The sequence below is a fragment of the Hylaeus anthracinus genome, unplaced genomic scaffold, assembly GCF_026225885.1.
Source record: "Hylaeus anthracinus isolate JK02 unplaced genomic scaffold, UHH_iyHylAnth1.0_haploid 11985, whole genome shotgun sequence".
NCBI classification, from domain to species: Eukaryota; Metazoa; Arthropoda; class Insecta; order Hymenoptera; family Colletidae; genus Hylaeus; species Hylaeus anthracinus.
In genome coordinates this window covers 6,753,041-6,769,711 of record NW_026534333.1, presented here as the reverse complement: position 1 = coordinate 6,769,711, position 16,671 = coordinate 6,753,041, and the positions used below count along the sequence as shown (strand labels likewise).

Genomic DNA, 16,671 nt, shown 5'->3' with positions numbered 1-16,671 from the left:
TGGAGGAGAGCAGTTCAAGTTTAGATGAAACAGGCGAGTGGAGTTTAATCATAATCGCTTACGTCATTCGAAGCTGTTTATTATCGGGGTTGTTACAATTATTATCTGCTTCTGTCTGTCGAGTCTGGGTGTGGTTCTAAGGTGATTTAAGCGAGCAGATTTTTTTTTTTTTTTTATGAAATCAACCGAATGAGAACAACGGAGAGAAGAAGTCACGATGAATTCGAATATACGAAAGCCGCGATTCAATTGTTACGATATGCAAAAACGTTGCATACATTGAAGCTCGCGCAAAGAATGGCATTAATTGTGGTCCCGATACTACATTTGCATGCGTATTGTCAAACAAATGTGCATTGGTAAAACGTTGAGAATTCGTGACGTTGCACACGAAAATCGCATTTCTATGGAATTATCGCGCACAATGTGATTTTATGTAAAACGAGATTTTGCTTGACGAATTTATTTGAAAGTAATTTAATTGAAATAAACGTTCGCGCTGAAGCCGTTAAATTTGTTTCGGGCAAAAAAACAATTTATACCGAAAAAGTACCTCACACAACGCGTAAGAAGTTCAAGATGGACGATGGACAATTTTCTTCGGCAAACAGAAGTGGTAGACCGCGAATGCAAATTCGAGCAATCTATTAAACTTGAAAATGTCATTCTCAGCTCTCGCATACGGCATAATTTACGGTGATTGGTTGATTTATTAATGCGAGACCCAACAACCAGGTTTTCCCATTTATCTTCCAACTTCCGAAACGTAAAGTGTGCGTAACTACGAAGTTTCAAAGCGACCTGGCTAATACATATTCATATATACATTTATAATGAAAGATTTATTTGGATAGTAACCTATAATTTAATTCAGGCAAATTTTTTCAATAGATATAGAGGGTACGAACACTTATGGGCCCGACTGTACGTATATACGATTTTGAATTTGATCGTAAAAAATAAAACACAAGTGACTACTGTAACCGATCTCGTCGAGGTCTATTATTCCTGTTCCAATATCCATTATTTGGTCTAATTGTGGCTGCGAGAAACGGAATCGCCATCGGCAATTCGATACTCGGGGACGACGGTGACACGATAAAATCTACTATAAACGCGTACGGAGAGTCTGTAACTCTAGAAAAATGAATCCTGGTGGTCAAACGAACCGACTGAAAACCCACTCGGTCCCTGGAAACGTATTTAATTTCAAAGTGAGAACATAAATGGCTGCGGGACGCGTATTCCATTCGCAAGCGTCGACATTTCAAGTACGCGTTAATTTCCTGTTGATTAACGAAACCAGCTATCGATAGTTTAAATAAATAGAATTTAGCTGGTCCCGTTATATTATTACGATGCAGTTTGTACGGTTGTTAACTGATTAAGTGCAACGCTATCCAAAATATCGTAAATGGAATCAAATGAACGCTAGCGCCGAATATACTTTCATTGATCGTCGTTCGTGTGGATACACGGTTATTTAAGGCAGACTTGTTGATATTCATCACGCAAACAGTCGGTGCGCAGATTCTAGGTCGGTTGTCACCCTGTTGCCCTCTCTCAGAACGAAGTGGTCAACGCCTCTAATTGTGAGACACCTAAAGCCACGATTTCACTTGTCAAATACTAAACAGGGGTGGAAATTTATTTCAGATTATCCCCGATAAATGTTCTATTTGAACATTTAATAATTTCACTTTATCGTTCGTCTCCATTTATCTAGATAAGAATATTGCCAATTACTGGCCAAGATAAATACCTGTTCCAGGAGACTATGGCGCGTAACTGATAGGTTCGAATCGATTTCGTAATTATCTCGGCCCGATTAATCGGTCAGATAAGGATCGATTACTATTATTCAGTGGCATTATCGGTAATGCGTTGGCCGAGATAAGGGGCCACTCGAATTCGCTCGACCGAGAGTGACAACGAGAAACGAGTTAAAGGCCCCTAGGTACGTCTGATGGATCGCAATGGAATCTTTTCGAATCGTACGTACGTTTCTAACGCAGAGAATTGCCGGACGTGCTCGACGCGCGATCGAAAATAGACGCTTCCGATTTCTCCTTAATACGTGCATACGATGTCGACACGTAATATGTGCCATGGAACATGACCGAAACACAAAGCGAGAGTTCAATTGGAGAGCCGTTTACCATCTATGTACATCATTGGCACTGGCTAGCTAGAGAATTACGAAATCATCTTCAACGTCTCGCTTAGCAGAGTGCTATTGTCGCGAGCTAGTGAGATTGAAAAAGACAATTCGAACGAAGTAATAACGAACTAATTTCGATATAAAATATTTTAATTGTTTACTAACACGCGTATCTCTACTCTTTGAGATTAGGTGAAAAAAAAATACTTCTCCTCGACTCGCTTCGTATTTCCATGCAAAATTCGCATCGACGGAGAATCGAATCACCGCTGACGTGCGACTTAAACTGTTTTACTGGCCTTATCTTATCATCGCGGCCGTCGTGACGTTTGCACCTTGGCTGCTGTTAAATCTCATTAAACCTCGAAGCACCGATGAGTCGAGGTCTCGGCGATTATCGAGAAAACGTTTGCCACTTTCCAAACCCGTGTCGACTAGCTCAAGAACGGAGAAATCATTTCACCGAACTGCTCCAATTTTGAATGGGGAAGCACATAGAATCACAAGGAAGAGGAACTCGGCAATTATTGCATTCGAGGAAAGCAATTTTTGTTCGTTACTGCGAACTATGCTTGTGTACGCTGCAATAATTTGTATCAGTTATGTAAATAATTATTGATGTAAAACTGTTTTATCAGCGCATACGCACAACCGCACGACTGTCGACTGCATTATCTGCATATTGCTTTGCGAATACTTTGCAAATACCGCACACGTACCACGACATAGCGAATAAACAAATATTTATTCGTCTATCTAGTTGTTTGTCTATATCAAAAGTCTTCCGTGGCCCTACTTTCCATGCGGTATCTTTTTTCGTTATCAAATTTTAAAATAACATTCGTCGCACAGCGAATTACACGAAAATTCTCTCTCAACGTTGCTTCATTATTCGCTAACATCGCGGCGTTTCTTAATGGTAATTTATTCGCGAGCGTCGCCACGTGTGCTAAGCCCGCAAACGTGCAATTGCACGAAGAATTGCATAATTGTACGAACACCCTATGCAGCGGAATCTTCGATCCTGGGAAACAATAAGGATACGTTAGGTAATGCGCAGAGACGATTCCATAGGAAAATGTCAGAGCTGGGTGCGCCGATAGTAAATGTTTGTTGTGCGCCATTATGGAGTAAATGCAACGCGAATCGTAAACGGAGCGCAGTCTCCTCGGGATTGCATAGCTGGAACATCGCGTCTACGTGAAATTTCGCATCCATCGTCTATTGGAATTTAGTCGAAGCTTGGAAATGCTTAACATGGAAACGTTTCGATGAATTAAACATGAAACCTTCCAGCTCAATGATTCGTTACACGATTATTAGCCCCAGTGACGTATACTTAGCGTGACTGGCGTGTATTTTAAACTAATGATACTCCAAACGAAATTCTACGCGGTACATGTTTTTCATTGTCGCGGGAATAAGAACAAACGCTGCCCTCCCATGTACAGCGCGACGTCGCTCGCTGCAGGGTGAATGACTGAAGAATGCATTCGCGTTAACTCTCACGAATAAATTTGGGACTCTTATTCTTTATTCGGAATAAAATTTGCTAAACTCTGCCGTTAAGTTTCATTCATATCGTACAGCTCCTCGCACGAGCAACGGTAATCCAAGGGCAGGGAATGGCGGAGACGTAGGTGCGCCAAAGCGTTTACAGTGAAATACGGTATACGTGCACAAGCTGAAACCGTAATCCGGCCAACGGAGCCAGTCTCTTGACCTGACATTTAATGCTGTTGCACAAGTTGCACTGCTCGTTGCTCTTTGTCTGCAAGAATCGTGCTACTTATTGAAATGACATGGCAAAGGGAGATACGAGTCAACGATCCCGTAGTGATCTTTAATGCAGTCGATGCCTTCTTGACATTTTTTTTTTTTTTTTTTTTTTTTTATCGATCAACGACGAGATCGAATAAAAGTATTGGGTTGTCCAGAAAGTTCGTGGCATGCAGGTTGTTGTTTATCGTTGCGATTCGACTAGGGAGAACCGAATGACTTATGGGATCAGAAATGAAAAATTATAATGGCGCGGGTCGCGTATTGCGTAGGTCATCGAGAGGTGTCACGCGTGACGTGGGAACGTGTGTACGCGAAGGTATGCCAGAAGAAAATACGACGGAAACACGTACCAGCTTAAGGTACTGGGTACGAGAAAGAATGAAAGGGAAGGGACCAGGGCCGAATTAAGATATCGTAAATCCCTGCGCTACTGCAAGGCCTTCAATAATATTTTCAAACGTTTGCTTTGTCCGCGAATGCGAAAAATGTATAATAAAATTTAAATAAATTGCCTCAAATAACCCTCTGGAATCCCTTCACTTGGCGGAGGACTCTAAGCTGTAGCCTTTGAAGTCCGTGACTTAATTTAGTCCTGAAAAGGGCATCCTTATTGTGGAATCATAAGAGCGGCTGAACAAAACAGCGTACAATTCAGAGAATAATTTTCCTAATTTCTTATTATGTTCCCGGAACTTGAATTGCGCTGTGAGAAAAATTGTTAGGCTGAAAAACCTCGGTTGAGGAACGTCTTATTGTTTAGCGTATTACATGCTATTAGAATAATAACAGTACTCGGCTCGTTCAAGATTTTCACAAGTTTAAATGATCACCGATTCGAACGAGATTAAAGTTACTTGGGTATCAACTGAAATAAAGCGTAAATTATTGAAATGCTAGGACGTTTTAAAAGAAGGAAAAAGGATCCACGCTGTTTGTCGGTCCAAATCTCGAATTCGTTGAGCACGGCGAAGATATTTATCAGCGAAGATTAAAACGGTACTCTCCGTGTGTAACTGCATATATTTAACTTTCTTCCTACGTACAGGTACGCATACATACCGTAAGTTTTGGAACCGGTCAACGAATACGAGAAGCAGAATCCGACACGTGAGAATTAACATAGAAATCTTGTTAAATCAACTCACCGATTCGTAACTATACATACAGGCATAGTATTTTGTGTTTACTAAAAACTTTTATAATGTCTGATCCAAGGCAAAACAACGAAACGTAGAAATGTCCATATCATAATTATAAATCCATGTTTTCCGGTGCGCCCCTGACTCCATTAAACTAATCCACTTCCAGATTAACATTATGTAATGAGCTTTGTCGCTCTAAGTTTTCAGCGGTATCCTAAGGATTCGCGGAAGTTTCGTTTCGTCGAAATTAAGAGGTCGCTAAAATTCGCCGTTGTTCTCCATGCATCGATTAGGATTAAATAAATTTCCACGCGCGACGCGACGTGGTTGCTAAAAAAACACGGAGAAGATTTTTATATAATTTTTTGTCGAGTAATAGTCAACAGTAGTCATGCTTCGCGATGGAAAATTGCTACGTTGATAAAATCTCTCCCGCATTTTCCTAACGAACCATTCAAAGCAGAACCACGCCAAATCCAATTACGCTAATTTGACGATTTTCTTCCTGCGGTATTTCAGTAATAAGACTCACCGAACTCCGGTTACTTTTGGCTTTTTCGTGACTCTGCGAGTCTGAACATTCGAAATTAGTCGAAGTCGGCGCTCGTTACTTAATTGGCTCGACGTTGACAAGAATTATTTCAAACAAGTCCAATTTGCTTTCAGCTCATCCCCGTGTAAAATATCGCATTCTATGCGGTTCAACGAAACGACAATTGTTTTCGATAGCGTTGCTTCGATTAAATTCGAACTACTAGCCCAACATAATTTTCCTGCGTGCTGTACACGATTCACCTACTCAACGTTATTTAAGTTAAGCTCGATGTACTATTATACAACTCAATTTCCTCTTTCCGATTTGTTTTCCCTTTCGTACCCCGTTCAAGTCCAACGAAATTGATCAATTCCGCATGGAGATATGGCGAGCCACGCCATTATCGTTTCACTCTTTCGCGAAGTACTCTAATAGACGAAGATTATTGTTGTTTCCAACCGAAAAGTGAACGGGTTTCAGAACTACGCGGCGTGCAATATACTTTAATAATCCTCATCGATCGCGAAAGAGACGTAAGTAGGTGCCCGAATGAACAACTCGAGTTATAACGGTTTATAGGACTTGTCACGACCCGTATTATACTTTCTATTGACCGACTAGAGAGACTAGACCCTGCTGAAACCGATCCTTGAAAAAGTCGGGACCGCTTACACGGCCATCCAGTTTTCTTTCTTCGAGGGATACTCGCGGTTAAGTTTCGCGGTCGATCGCCCTCGCAGTTTCCACGTCTTATTTTTAACCCTTCATACCGACGCCAAGGAACCCGTCTCGCCTCTGTGCAACTACGATAACCGAGGACCGACAATACCACCCTCTGCTCCGTTTTAAAGACTCTTGGAATCGTTGCTGTCACGTCGACAGGTATACAATAATAATAATAATAAGGTATACAGTAGCTTTTCGTTTCGTCTTGCGCGTTATCGCAAAAGATACAGTTTCTCTACTTACTACGAGTAGATCCGAACGTCCTGTTGATCAAGGCGGAAGCAAAGAGTCCGCATTATCCTCTCCGTCCCGCTTCCACTCGTCCCTCTTCCTCCTGGCCGCGAGAGAGTAGCCTTTCGAAGCTTGCTGGTCACGCTTGTCCACGTTCTGTCTTCCTTTATTTTTCTCTCCCCCTTCGCTCGTTCTCTTTTCCTTCTACTCTCGTCCCTTCTCTCTCCCTCTCTCTTTCTCTCGCTCTTTTTGTGTCTGGTCTGTCTCTGTCTCTTTCACTCTCTCCCTCTTTCTCTCCCCCTCGATTACGCGTTGGCACTACACCCGCGGGCCACAATACAGGTTGCCCATGACGACGCGTTCTCCCGACACTCGCGTTGGAGTTATGTCTCTTCCTGATGTCCGCCGCGATCTACGAAATATCCGCCCCTTTAACACGTTGATCGCCACGTCATTCGTACGTGAGTGACGGGGGTCTGAAGTTTAAAGATCCACGAAATACGTCACGCGAGGACGAAACGTTAAACAAACAAACAAAAAAAAAAAGTCTAGATGCGATTATTTAGCTACCAATTGTTAAGTCAAAAAATTATAATTATACTAAGGAGACGCATTCTCGTTGGTGCTAGTCTGGCAATCAACGTGTTAACACCAGAGATGGGCGAAACCCTAGTCTTCGAATAAATCTGAAGTTTGCCGATGTGTTTGTGTCTCGTTTCCTTCTTTGGGAAACGTTCGAAAGAGGAAACGAGACGAACATATCAGCAAACCTCAGATTTATTCGAAGCCTAGGGTTTTGCCTATCACTGGTTAAAGAGTCGGAACCTCCACTTATTTATTTCATCGAAAATGAACGAAATGCCAGCGTTTCTTGTGAAAGAGAGAAAGAAAACACTTTTTTTTTTGTACCGTAAATCGGGTGAAATTGTAAATAAACATCAAAATATCAACTACTTGGAGGTTCCGACGATAGGCGTGACGACATAGTTTAATCAATTTTTTCGATTTTCTGTTTCAGATTACCAGGAGAGCCAAAATCACCTGCGCCAACGGATAACTTTCTTCTTTTGCGCACATGCGTATTATTTCGTAAATAAATGACGAAATATTTTTTACCAAAAAGAAAATTTTTTATTTACTTTCGTTAATCATACCTCCAAGGGGAGAAGACATTCATTCAATTTTATGCAATAGTTGCTGAGAACAAAATTATTGAAAATATGCTTTTTTTTGTGCGTTCACAGAGAGGGTATCCTAACGCTTTAACTAGCGGCCTATTCAGAAAGAGTCTACACCTTACAGGGGGAGGACTCGGATCGGAGCGTGAACTATAGAGGGGAACGTAGTACGATACACCAGGCGTGTTACCCCGAAACAGTTCGTTCTAGTAACCCTACGTTTCCTTTATTACTGTAAATAAATTCTAACTCTTTGACATCTGCAGATGGATCTCGATTTTTGTCTCGAATTCTGTTACTCGGTTCCAGTGTGCATCGCTCCAGTACTCGAGGCGGATCTCGCAGTTTTGATGCGTTGCAACGCGGATTAATTTCGCGACGACGGTAATCAAGTTTATGGAAACAAGAGCTGGGCGTTTGGAAACAGACGCGTTGCAGTGGGTGGAGCGATTGGCGAACAATAATTGATCGTTCGTTGTGGATCGTTAGATATGTTTACCCCTAATAAACCAATTACGAATGATCCTCTATTGAAAGAATTAGTTGTATTCGATAATTGCCGAATACACGCAGGTGTGTCTCGATTAGTCGTGCTTGTTTATCGGTTTTCGAAGATTTGTTCGCGATACGTCCGATAAACGTGTTATTTCGCAGTGAGCAAATGATCTGTCGATCGAATGAAATTTTATCCATCTTAAGCCCTACGACTGCACCGTTATCCGTGAATTTTTCTGTTTCGATCTGTTTCATAAATTCATCGCGAGTCGTTAGAAAGAAGATGTACAGAGAAGCTCGACAAATAAAGAGGTTAATTATTGGAGAAGTTACTCGCAGCCGACGGAATGAATTGAACGAAATTGCACGACTGATTGTCAATCCTACTCGTCCGAGTAACCAAGCGTTGAATTTCAAACTAACAACTCCTCGTGGAGGGAAGGAGTCTCGTTCTAACGACGTTACCAGCGCCAACAATTTCTTCTGGAAAGAAAAGACGACTCGATGCTCTTCGAAGCGATGAACAATATTTACTTAATTCAATCAAGAGACTACGTTAGGCTCATTTAAATCGAAATTTATCTTCTTCGTACATCGTTGAAGTACGTGTGTACTTAACTTTGTGAGTCACCGCTGAATTTTATTTTATCTTCAAGTGGGGCATTAGCTAAACAATAGAACTGAAAATAATTGCTGTTACTTAACGACGTACGTTTCGACGATAATGTTTTGCGAAAATAGCGTTTTCCCCTGGGTACTTCCAAAAAAAAAAAAAAAAGTGAATTTCCAATTTAACGAGACCGCAGAGAGAAAAGCCAGACTGGATACGATTACGAGTAATGTGCCAAGCATAGAAAGTAATCTTGGAAAAAAAAACCACACCGCTGATATTGCAATAACAATGCAAATCGTTTTTGCACCAAAAAAAACGATACCGTGAAAACAAAGGAGTTACGACAAACGCTCCCTCCGATAACTTTTCCTCGCTCCAAACAGTACTTTAACGTTAAATTTCCTTTAACCACTCTCGTTCAGCAGACTGATCGTTTCTTCTTTCCCTCTGAAGTTGAAAACTCTCTCCGAAAGGCGGGAACAAACGTAAAGGTAAGTAAAAATTGAAATCCATGGTCAATCGCGAACCGTTGGTAAATGAAACTCTGTTAGACGTAAACGAATCATTGGCATTGACCGAGTATAAACAACGTTCGTTTTCTTTGTCGAACGACATGTCGGCTCGAACTGACTGTTGGCTCTGTCAAAAACGGGGAATCGATCGTCGAATGTTCGTTAACACTGGGTGGGAATAAATTGATATCGCGGATTCTATTCTTTTCTGTAGGAAGCGTCACTTACGTCTCGGCTGTCACGCGCACTCGACAGGTAATTTTCGAGTCCGCGGAAAATTTCAGTCACTCGAGGACTACGTAGCACGATCAAACCACTGTCGAAAACATATCGATACGCGCTGCACGACGCTCACCGCGAGACTGAAGAGGCGAACGGCTTCACACAAACGTGCGGTCTTGGCGTCTACCAATCAGTGCCCGCGGATTCTTGCGTGGCTACGGCGTCCACGTATGCGCGGTGAGTACCCCTTGTCGATCACAAGCCTCTGACAGCGATGTTAACCCTTTGCACTCAAAGTACTTTATGTACTCAACTGTAGCCAATTTTGGATAGTACTCGAAATTATACGAAACTCGATTTATTCATAAATCAGGAAACGAAAAAAATTGTCCGTGTTGGTATTTTTCGACGGAGTATACAAAACTGAACTTTGTCTCGCATTTGTGTGCTGTACACGGTTACAATTGTCACTCGAAAATGTTTCCTAACTACACGTTATCGTGTCGTGCCTGCAATTTAATTGTTCCTCGACGCCAGTTTGTATTTAAAAAAAAGTTGCCTCTCGCGCGAAAACCGTTGCGTGACATTCGAAATTTCCTTCGTTCGCTGATACGTTTATTTTAACATTTTTAAAATACACGTACGTATAAATCGACGCGACTGATGGTCGATAATTAATCGCAGGAATGCAAGGATTTTTGTTTCTGTGAATTTGTGAATGCTCGACGAACCGAGAAACACGTTGCTCGGACGATTACGAGAGATCGAGATTTCGTGGAGTTTGACGTAAAAATGTTCGATACCAGCCTCGGTGTTACAACGTTACAGGAAAACTGAATATTAACGCGTTGAACGCCACGTCATCCACGCGTCGGCGACTTTTCACCGTGGAACAAAAAAGATCAATTCCGAAAGGTGTCTCTATTGTTTCAAAAACAAATTAAATATTTTTCAACTATTTAACATTTTTTTTTTTTTTTTACCCAGTCCATGGAATGACCTTAGGAAACTATATTTTCCTAGAGATAAGATAAACTTAAATTAACGGTGAATTTCATAATACTCGCGTGTTTCGTTGGTCGGCGTTGCTATAAATTGGATGGAAAGAACGAAAAACGTTGAATTGTAAATATATCGAAATTTAAATGGGCATGCAAGTTTTATTTATTAATCGATTTTTCGTTTGTTACTTGTATAATACTTTTTTTTATTACAACGTAGCTAGGTTTATGTAACCTTGCATTATTGCACTTTGCACTACATTTCACGCTTTCACGGTGTCACGCTGGTATTTGCAAATATGAAATATCCACGTCAATTCTATTGTAGCCCTGTTCCGCAGATTTTAATCAAAGATTACAGCACGTACAAAGGTAACGCGCCTTTGTTCCATTTCCGAGTGGAACATTCGAAGAAACTTGTTTTTAATCGTATCAAAAATTTGCGGAATTTCGTGCAAAAATGTATGCATGAAATAATGATTTTCCATTTTTCAGGTGTCGCTGAACTTCATAAAATAATGTATAGAATTTAAACAAATTTCGATAAAACAATATCTGTTTAACGTTTTCTTTTTTCTTTAGTTCGCATGTAGTGCAGGAGAATGACGAATCACATCGATAAATTGGAGTGACTTGAAACTGTGTCATTATTCGTCGAGACAATGTAGATGGTGCAACGGTGAAATCAGCGAAGGTGATAGAAAATTGATGTCAAGGAAGAGTCTGCTGTGTTTAAAATTGACGCGAAGTGGATCTATTGTTTCGAATATTCTCGAGCGGTCATTTTGAGGGTCAGGTTCAAAAGGACTCTCTCGAGAGAGAGAGTTCGATTGATAAATTAATCCGTGAATTACATTAATACGATCAGTTTCAGTAAAAAAATTACAAAGTTTGAACGTTCTCGCGTGAAATCTTTATTCAAAAAGGAGTATCTTCATAAATCTTACACACCCAATTCTCCAGAGTTGGAAACTCTCGTCGACGTTGGAAAGTAATACTTTACTCGGTCGATTTTGTTCCAACTTCGATGGGTTCTGTTGCGAATGAATACATTTGCTTCGATCCCTTGGGATTTTCGTCGAAAACATTCGTGATATCTTGTTGTGTCGGTTCTGCGATTCGATTCTAAGCCACGTGTTTCGAGGATTACTGGTTCGTCCATTTGCTTTTGCAATAAACCTTTTTATTTCATTTACCAAACGCTGCATGCAATTATATTCATTTATTCCATGGTATTTGAGCATTTTACTAACGCAAAATTTAACAAGTATTGTAAGAAATAAAACATGTAAAATAAATAAATACGAAGAAATAGATGGTATTAATTTTGTTACGAATTAGTTGCAACTGTACGATAAGCTCGAGAATCGATGGTTTACAACACCGTGCGATTTATCAAACCGACTATCTTCTTTTATGTGCTCGCATAGTCGATATTGATCTGGACTCCGTACGCGCGGTATAAAAGCAAGTCTCCTCGTTCAAAAATTTATAGGAAGTGACTACCCCCTGATATAAGTTCCCCTAAGTTTTTGTTAAACGCGCTTTAGTATGAACAAGACGAAGCCTGATCGATAAAATAAGCGACAAGGGATGAAAAGTGAACCAAAGCAAAATGTTGAAGCATTATCAACGCAATATCACCAAGAACATAAGCAATAATTCTACTACCGTAATACTTTCACAGATATTTCGTATTTCTGCATATAATCGGTCAATAAATGTTAATTCGCTTAAATCATGCAGCATTCAACACGCGGTGGCTAATTTTACATTATCAGAAAAGGCCCTCTTATCTGGAGCTGTCGTTGATAATTTAAAAAGGGGCGTATGGTCGATTGTAATTTACAGGAAAATTTGTTCCTACTGCTTTCGAACCAATGATTCATTTGAATTACAGATTACTTTAAATATGAATTTGTTTATGGGCTGGGAGTCATTCTACAATCCGTGTCACTCATTTTATGTGACGGTAACGTCATCAGTCATTTCGTCCCGATTTCTTCGGTCGATAGAGTCTTCATTAAAGACACAGTTTAAATCGAGACTTCATTCTTCCGTTATATGATATAAATTATATACAAAAATATTCAAATTAATTCATTCGACTTAGTAACCACCTATTACACGATTAATCGTACCCATAGTTATTTAATAAGTATCTGATAAATGTTAAAAGAAATTACTTTTGGATGTTCACATAAATAATTTGAATTTCGCGCGTTTAATGGACGCCATCTAGCGGTAAAATGGCCGAACTAATTTTTGGAGTATGGTCAGCGTTTCTTTCGAGAAAACGCTCAAGTTTGTCTTCAATAGTTCCTTTTTTCACCGCTGGATGGCGCTTTTAGATGGTAATTACTGACATTAATTGTCGGTGAAAAAAAACAGTGTAAATGGCGCTATCTAGACGTGAAAATAGGAACTATTAAGGACACACTTGGGCGTTTTCCCGATAGAGGCGCTGACCAAACTCCGAAAATTAGTTCGCCTTATTCACCACTAGATAGCTATTAATTTGAATAAAAATGGCGCTAAATTCAAATATATACCTTTTATCCTAAATTGTTTGCTATTTGTTTCCGAGATTAGTTTCTGAAAAATACCTGTTGAGTACGCCAGCTTTGAATTGGAGGAACAATGGCGCAAATTGCAAAGTTTGAACTATTTTCATGTTGAAATTAAAATAGCATAATCTCGAACTTGGTTTATTATATAAAATTGAGAATTGCATTAACGTATAGCAGCATAGAATTTTATTTATACATTTACATGTATGCTCTTAACAAAAAAAACTTATGTAAACTTTATATGGATTTATTTCAACAAACGTCTATCTCGGGGATGGGTGTAATTTATATTTAAATACTGTTTTTATTACTATGTATGATATTCATACATGTAACATTTAACAATCATCATAACGTTTATTTACGATTAATGATTTGTGCTTCTAAAGTGGCAGACACCAGGCATTGTCATTCTTTTGTACATTGAATTGCGAAACCTGACCTAATTTTTCAGAGTGTTGAACAGGATCCAAACATTCATGATACATATGAGTAAAGAAATTAGGGATAATAAATAAATACTACATACATTCATATACCTTGATTATCGACATTTTCTTAAATGCACCGGTGAACTGCCTATATTATGCTAACCGTAGTGATATTCTATAATAATAGATAAATCCATTTAATTATTATTCGAAACAGAATAAACTGGTGTACATTGAAACTTCGATGATATTTTTAGTTGTGACACTATTCTTACATTTTGTATTTGAATCTATTCTTATAATATAAGAATTTCCAAAACTCATTACTCTACGATTACAACATCATTCAACTCTATTCCATCGACACGATGTCAGCAGTCATGGAAGTATAGGTTACCTTTGTGTTGCAGAATACATGTTAACTAGAGCATCACGTTAATAAAATAAAAAGGTAAAATGTTTTAAGCTTGGGGATTACGGAATTTTTCGCCTGCGAATTTGGCAGCCGCGCCTAATTCCTCTTCGATACGAAGAATCTGGTTGTACTTGGCCAACCGTTCTGAACGACAAGGCGCGCCAGTTTTAATTTGACCAGTCGCAAGTCCAACGACTAAATCAGCTATGAACGTGTCTTCTGTCTCACCAGAGCGATGGGAAACCATGGTACCCCACCCAGCGCTCTTGGCTAGTTTGTGAGCGTTAATTGATTCTGTAACGGTACCTATTTGGTTGACCTTCAGCAATAGGCAGTTACAAGCCTTCTTTTCAATAGCTGTTTTGATCCTGTAATGCAAACAAGATCATGATAGTTTATGCTTGTAGTGAAATAAAAGTTTCGTGGTGTATTAGTCGAATTTTACCTTTCAGGGTTTGTGACAGTGAGATCATCACCCACAATTTGAATGGGAGTGGAACTTGTTATGGAAGACCATGATGCCCAGTCATCTTGGTCAAATGGATCTTCAATTGAAACAATCGGGAATTCTTTAACGAAGTCCAGGTACAAGTTTTTCAGAGCTTCTGGTTCCAAGTATGTGCTAGGATCAGATTTCTCATTCTTAAAATCTAAATCGTATTTTCCATTCTTGTGGAATTCGGACGCGGCAACGTCCATACCAATCTTAATTTTTCCTTCATATCCAGCAACCTAAATTTTATAATGATATAATACGATATTACACATATTTTTTCAAAACATAAATAGTAACACTTACTTTGATAGCATCCATGATTAATATTAAGGCTTCTTTGTTTTCCAAAATATTAGGAGCAAAACCACCTTCATCACCAACTGCGGTAGCATCAAGACCAAACTTCTTCTTGATACCAGCCTTGAGATGATGGTAGACCTCGCTACCCATTTTCATTGCTTCTGTAAAATTGCTAGCTCCTGTAGGCAGGATCATGAACTCCTGCATTGCTAATTTGTTTCCAGCATGCGAACCACCATTAATAACGTTAAAAGCTGGAACTGGTAGAATAATGTTCGGATTTCCTGCTAATTCCGCGATATATCTGCGATAATCATTTACAAAATTAATGTTATACATATTGGACCAAAATATTATACACTTAAATTAGGAAGTCTATTTACTTACTTATATAATGGCATTCCCTTCTTAGAAGCTCCTGCTTTACAAACTGCTAATGAAACACCCAAAAGTGCATTTGCACCAAGCTTTGACTTGTTTGGTGTACCATCGAGTTTCAACAAGAAATTATCGATGTCTGTTTGCTGAGTAACTTCCAAGTTTGACTGTTACATAACATATTACATTTAAAGGCGGTTCTCACTTTATGAAAAAAGTGACAGATACTTGTGAATAAATACCTTCAACAATTCAGGTGTAATAATAGAATTAATGTTTTCTACAGCTTTGAACACAGATTTTCCATGGTACTTTGATTTATCATTGTCCCGGAGCTCTAAAGCTTCGTGAACACCAGTTGAAGCACCGGATGGTACTGCAGCTCTGAACAGGCCATTTTCTGTTACAAGATCGACCTATAGAAAATGTATGTAAGTGACAATTATATGATGCAATTTATGAAAGTATATTTCATATAATCTTACCTCTACAGTCGGGTTGCCACGAGAATCATAGATCTGTCGTGCCTTAATGCTTTGGATCGGCATTGTTTCACAGTAACTAGCAGTACTATACTTGGAGACAAATAATCTAAAACACAAATACTTTTTAATTTAAACTACAAGTGTATTAAAACTTCCAAAATGTACAGTTATAATTAATCAAGAGTCCTAATCATGAATTCTACCTTTCATTTCAACCTCAAACATTCATATTAAGTTACTCTCCACTTTGGACAATTTAAATAATTGTCGGAAAATTAAAATACCGGTATTCGACTGTGGATTTTGAACAATGTAGTACTTGACCTTGTCAAGGTCACTGGAAGAAATCTATGAATATACAATAAAATAAATTGTTCCCTTATTTACAAGACCTTGGATTCTTAAAATTGATTGCGATCTGCTCAAAATATCAAGTGTAATGACCTTGATGCGAAATTTAGACACGTAGCGCACGCGGTGGGTATTCGGATCATTCTTTTTGTGTAATTCTGAGGAAAATCACACTGAAAAACTTCTGAACAGAATCTTGATATCTTCGTCAACACAAACTGATTTTTGAGGATAGAATTCTTTAAATCTTGAACGAAACTTGAATGAAATTTGCTCACCTAACGTAAAGCGTGACAGTCCACTTGGAGTGTCGAAGCAGAATGGTGTTCTGTCTTCTGTCCTACAGTTGACCTCGAAATGCGTATCTCTCCTATCGATTCTAAACTCTCAGCGAGTGTGATCGCATAAGTGCCAAAATTAGTTTCCTCTTCAAGATTATTCAATCATAACTGTTAACATTTTGATAAGATTTCAAAGGAGTATTTTAAATTATTAATCGAATATAAGCTCAAATGTTCTAACGATTAAATAATTTAAGGCGCATTCATTACCTTTGATATTTACTGTGTCATTGGCAGATTGCAAATTCCCTTACAATTGACTATCTCAATGTTGCACTACTCGTGCCTTTACGAGAGCGGGAATTT

The 16,671-nt window shown here is 39.1% G+C and overlaps 3 protein-coding genes across 7 annotated transcripts in view; 1 reads left to right on the top strand and 2 right to left on the bottom strand.

The window, feature by feature from the left end:
* Positions 1 to 9,739, bottom strand: part of LOC128886591 (mucin-5AC) — a 35,449-nt gene extending 25,710 nt beyond the window's left edge. For 3 of the 5 annotated variants that reach the window (XM_054141603.1, XM_054141606.1, XM_054141607.1), the window contains exons 1-2: positions 9,604 to 9,739; positions 6,590 to 6,989 (exon numbers count right to left, since the gene is read on the bottom strand). The gene's annotated coding sequence lies outside the window, so the exon portion shown is untranslated. Of the gene's footprint in view, positions 1 to 6,589; positions 7,054 to 9,603 lie in introns of all 5 variants that reach the window. The other 2 variants (XM_054141604.1, XM_054141605.1) reach the window with 2 other exon arrangements.
* LOC128886600 (ATP-dependent (S)-NAD(P)H-hydrate dehydratase) overlaps positions 1 to 11,905 on the top strand; it is a 63,340-nt gene extending 51,435 nt beyond the window's left edge. The window contains exons 2-5 of the transcript XR_008459882.1: positions 7,596 to 7,666; positions 7,822 to 9,354; positions 9,590 to 9,834; positions 11,181 to 11,905. The gene's annotated coding sequence lies outside the window, so the exon portion shown is untranslated. The remainder of the gene's footprint in view (positions 1 to 7,595; positions 7,667 to 7,821; positions 9,355 to 9,589; positions 9,835 to 11,180) is intronic.
* Positions 11,906 to 13,694: 1,789 nt separating this feature from the next.
* LOC128886599 (enolase) lies at positions 13,695 to 16,459 on the bottom strand. The gene is made up of 7 exons (XM_054141634.1): positions 16,303 to 16,459; positions 15,674 to 15,779; positions 15,431 to 15,604; positions 15,198 to 15,355; positions 14,814 to 15,114; positions 14,460 to 14,746; positions 13,695 to 14,382 (listed from the first exon to the last, which is right to left on the bottom strand). The coding sequence occupies exons 2-7, from the start codon at positions 15,734 to 15,736 to the stop codon at positions 14,061 to 14,063; spliced, it is 1,305 nt and encodes a 434-aa protein (XP_053997609.1). The 5' UTR covers positions 15,737 to 15,779; positions 16,303 to 16,459; the 3' UTR covers positions 13,695 to 14,060.
* Positions 16,460 to 16,671: the final 212 nt, after the last annotated feature.

Excerpts from the sequence above, each read along its gene's own strand:
- LOC128886599 (XM_054141634.1), bottom strand. The coding sequence starts at position 15,736 with ATGCCGATCCAAAGCATTAAGGCACGACAGATCTATGATTCTCGTGGC. Across the intron at positions 15,356-15,430 it reads TTACACCTGAATTGTTGAAG|TCAAACTTGGAAGTTACTCA; the intron begins GTATTTATTCAC and ends GTTATGTAACAG. Across the intron at positions 14,747-14,813 it reads TAATCATGGATGCTATCAAA|GTTGCTGGATATGAAGGAAA; the intron begins GTAAGTGTTACT and ends TATAAAATTTAG.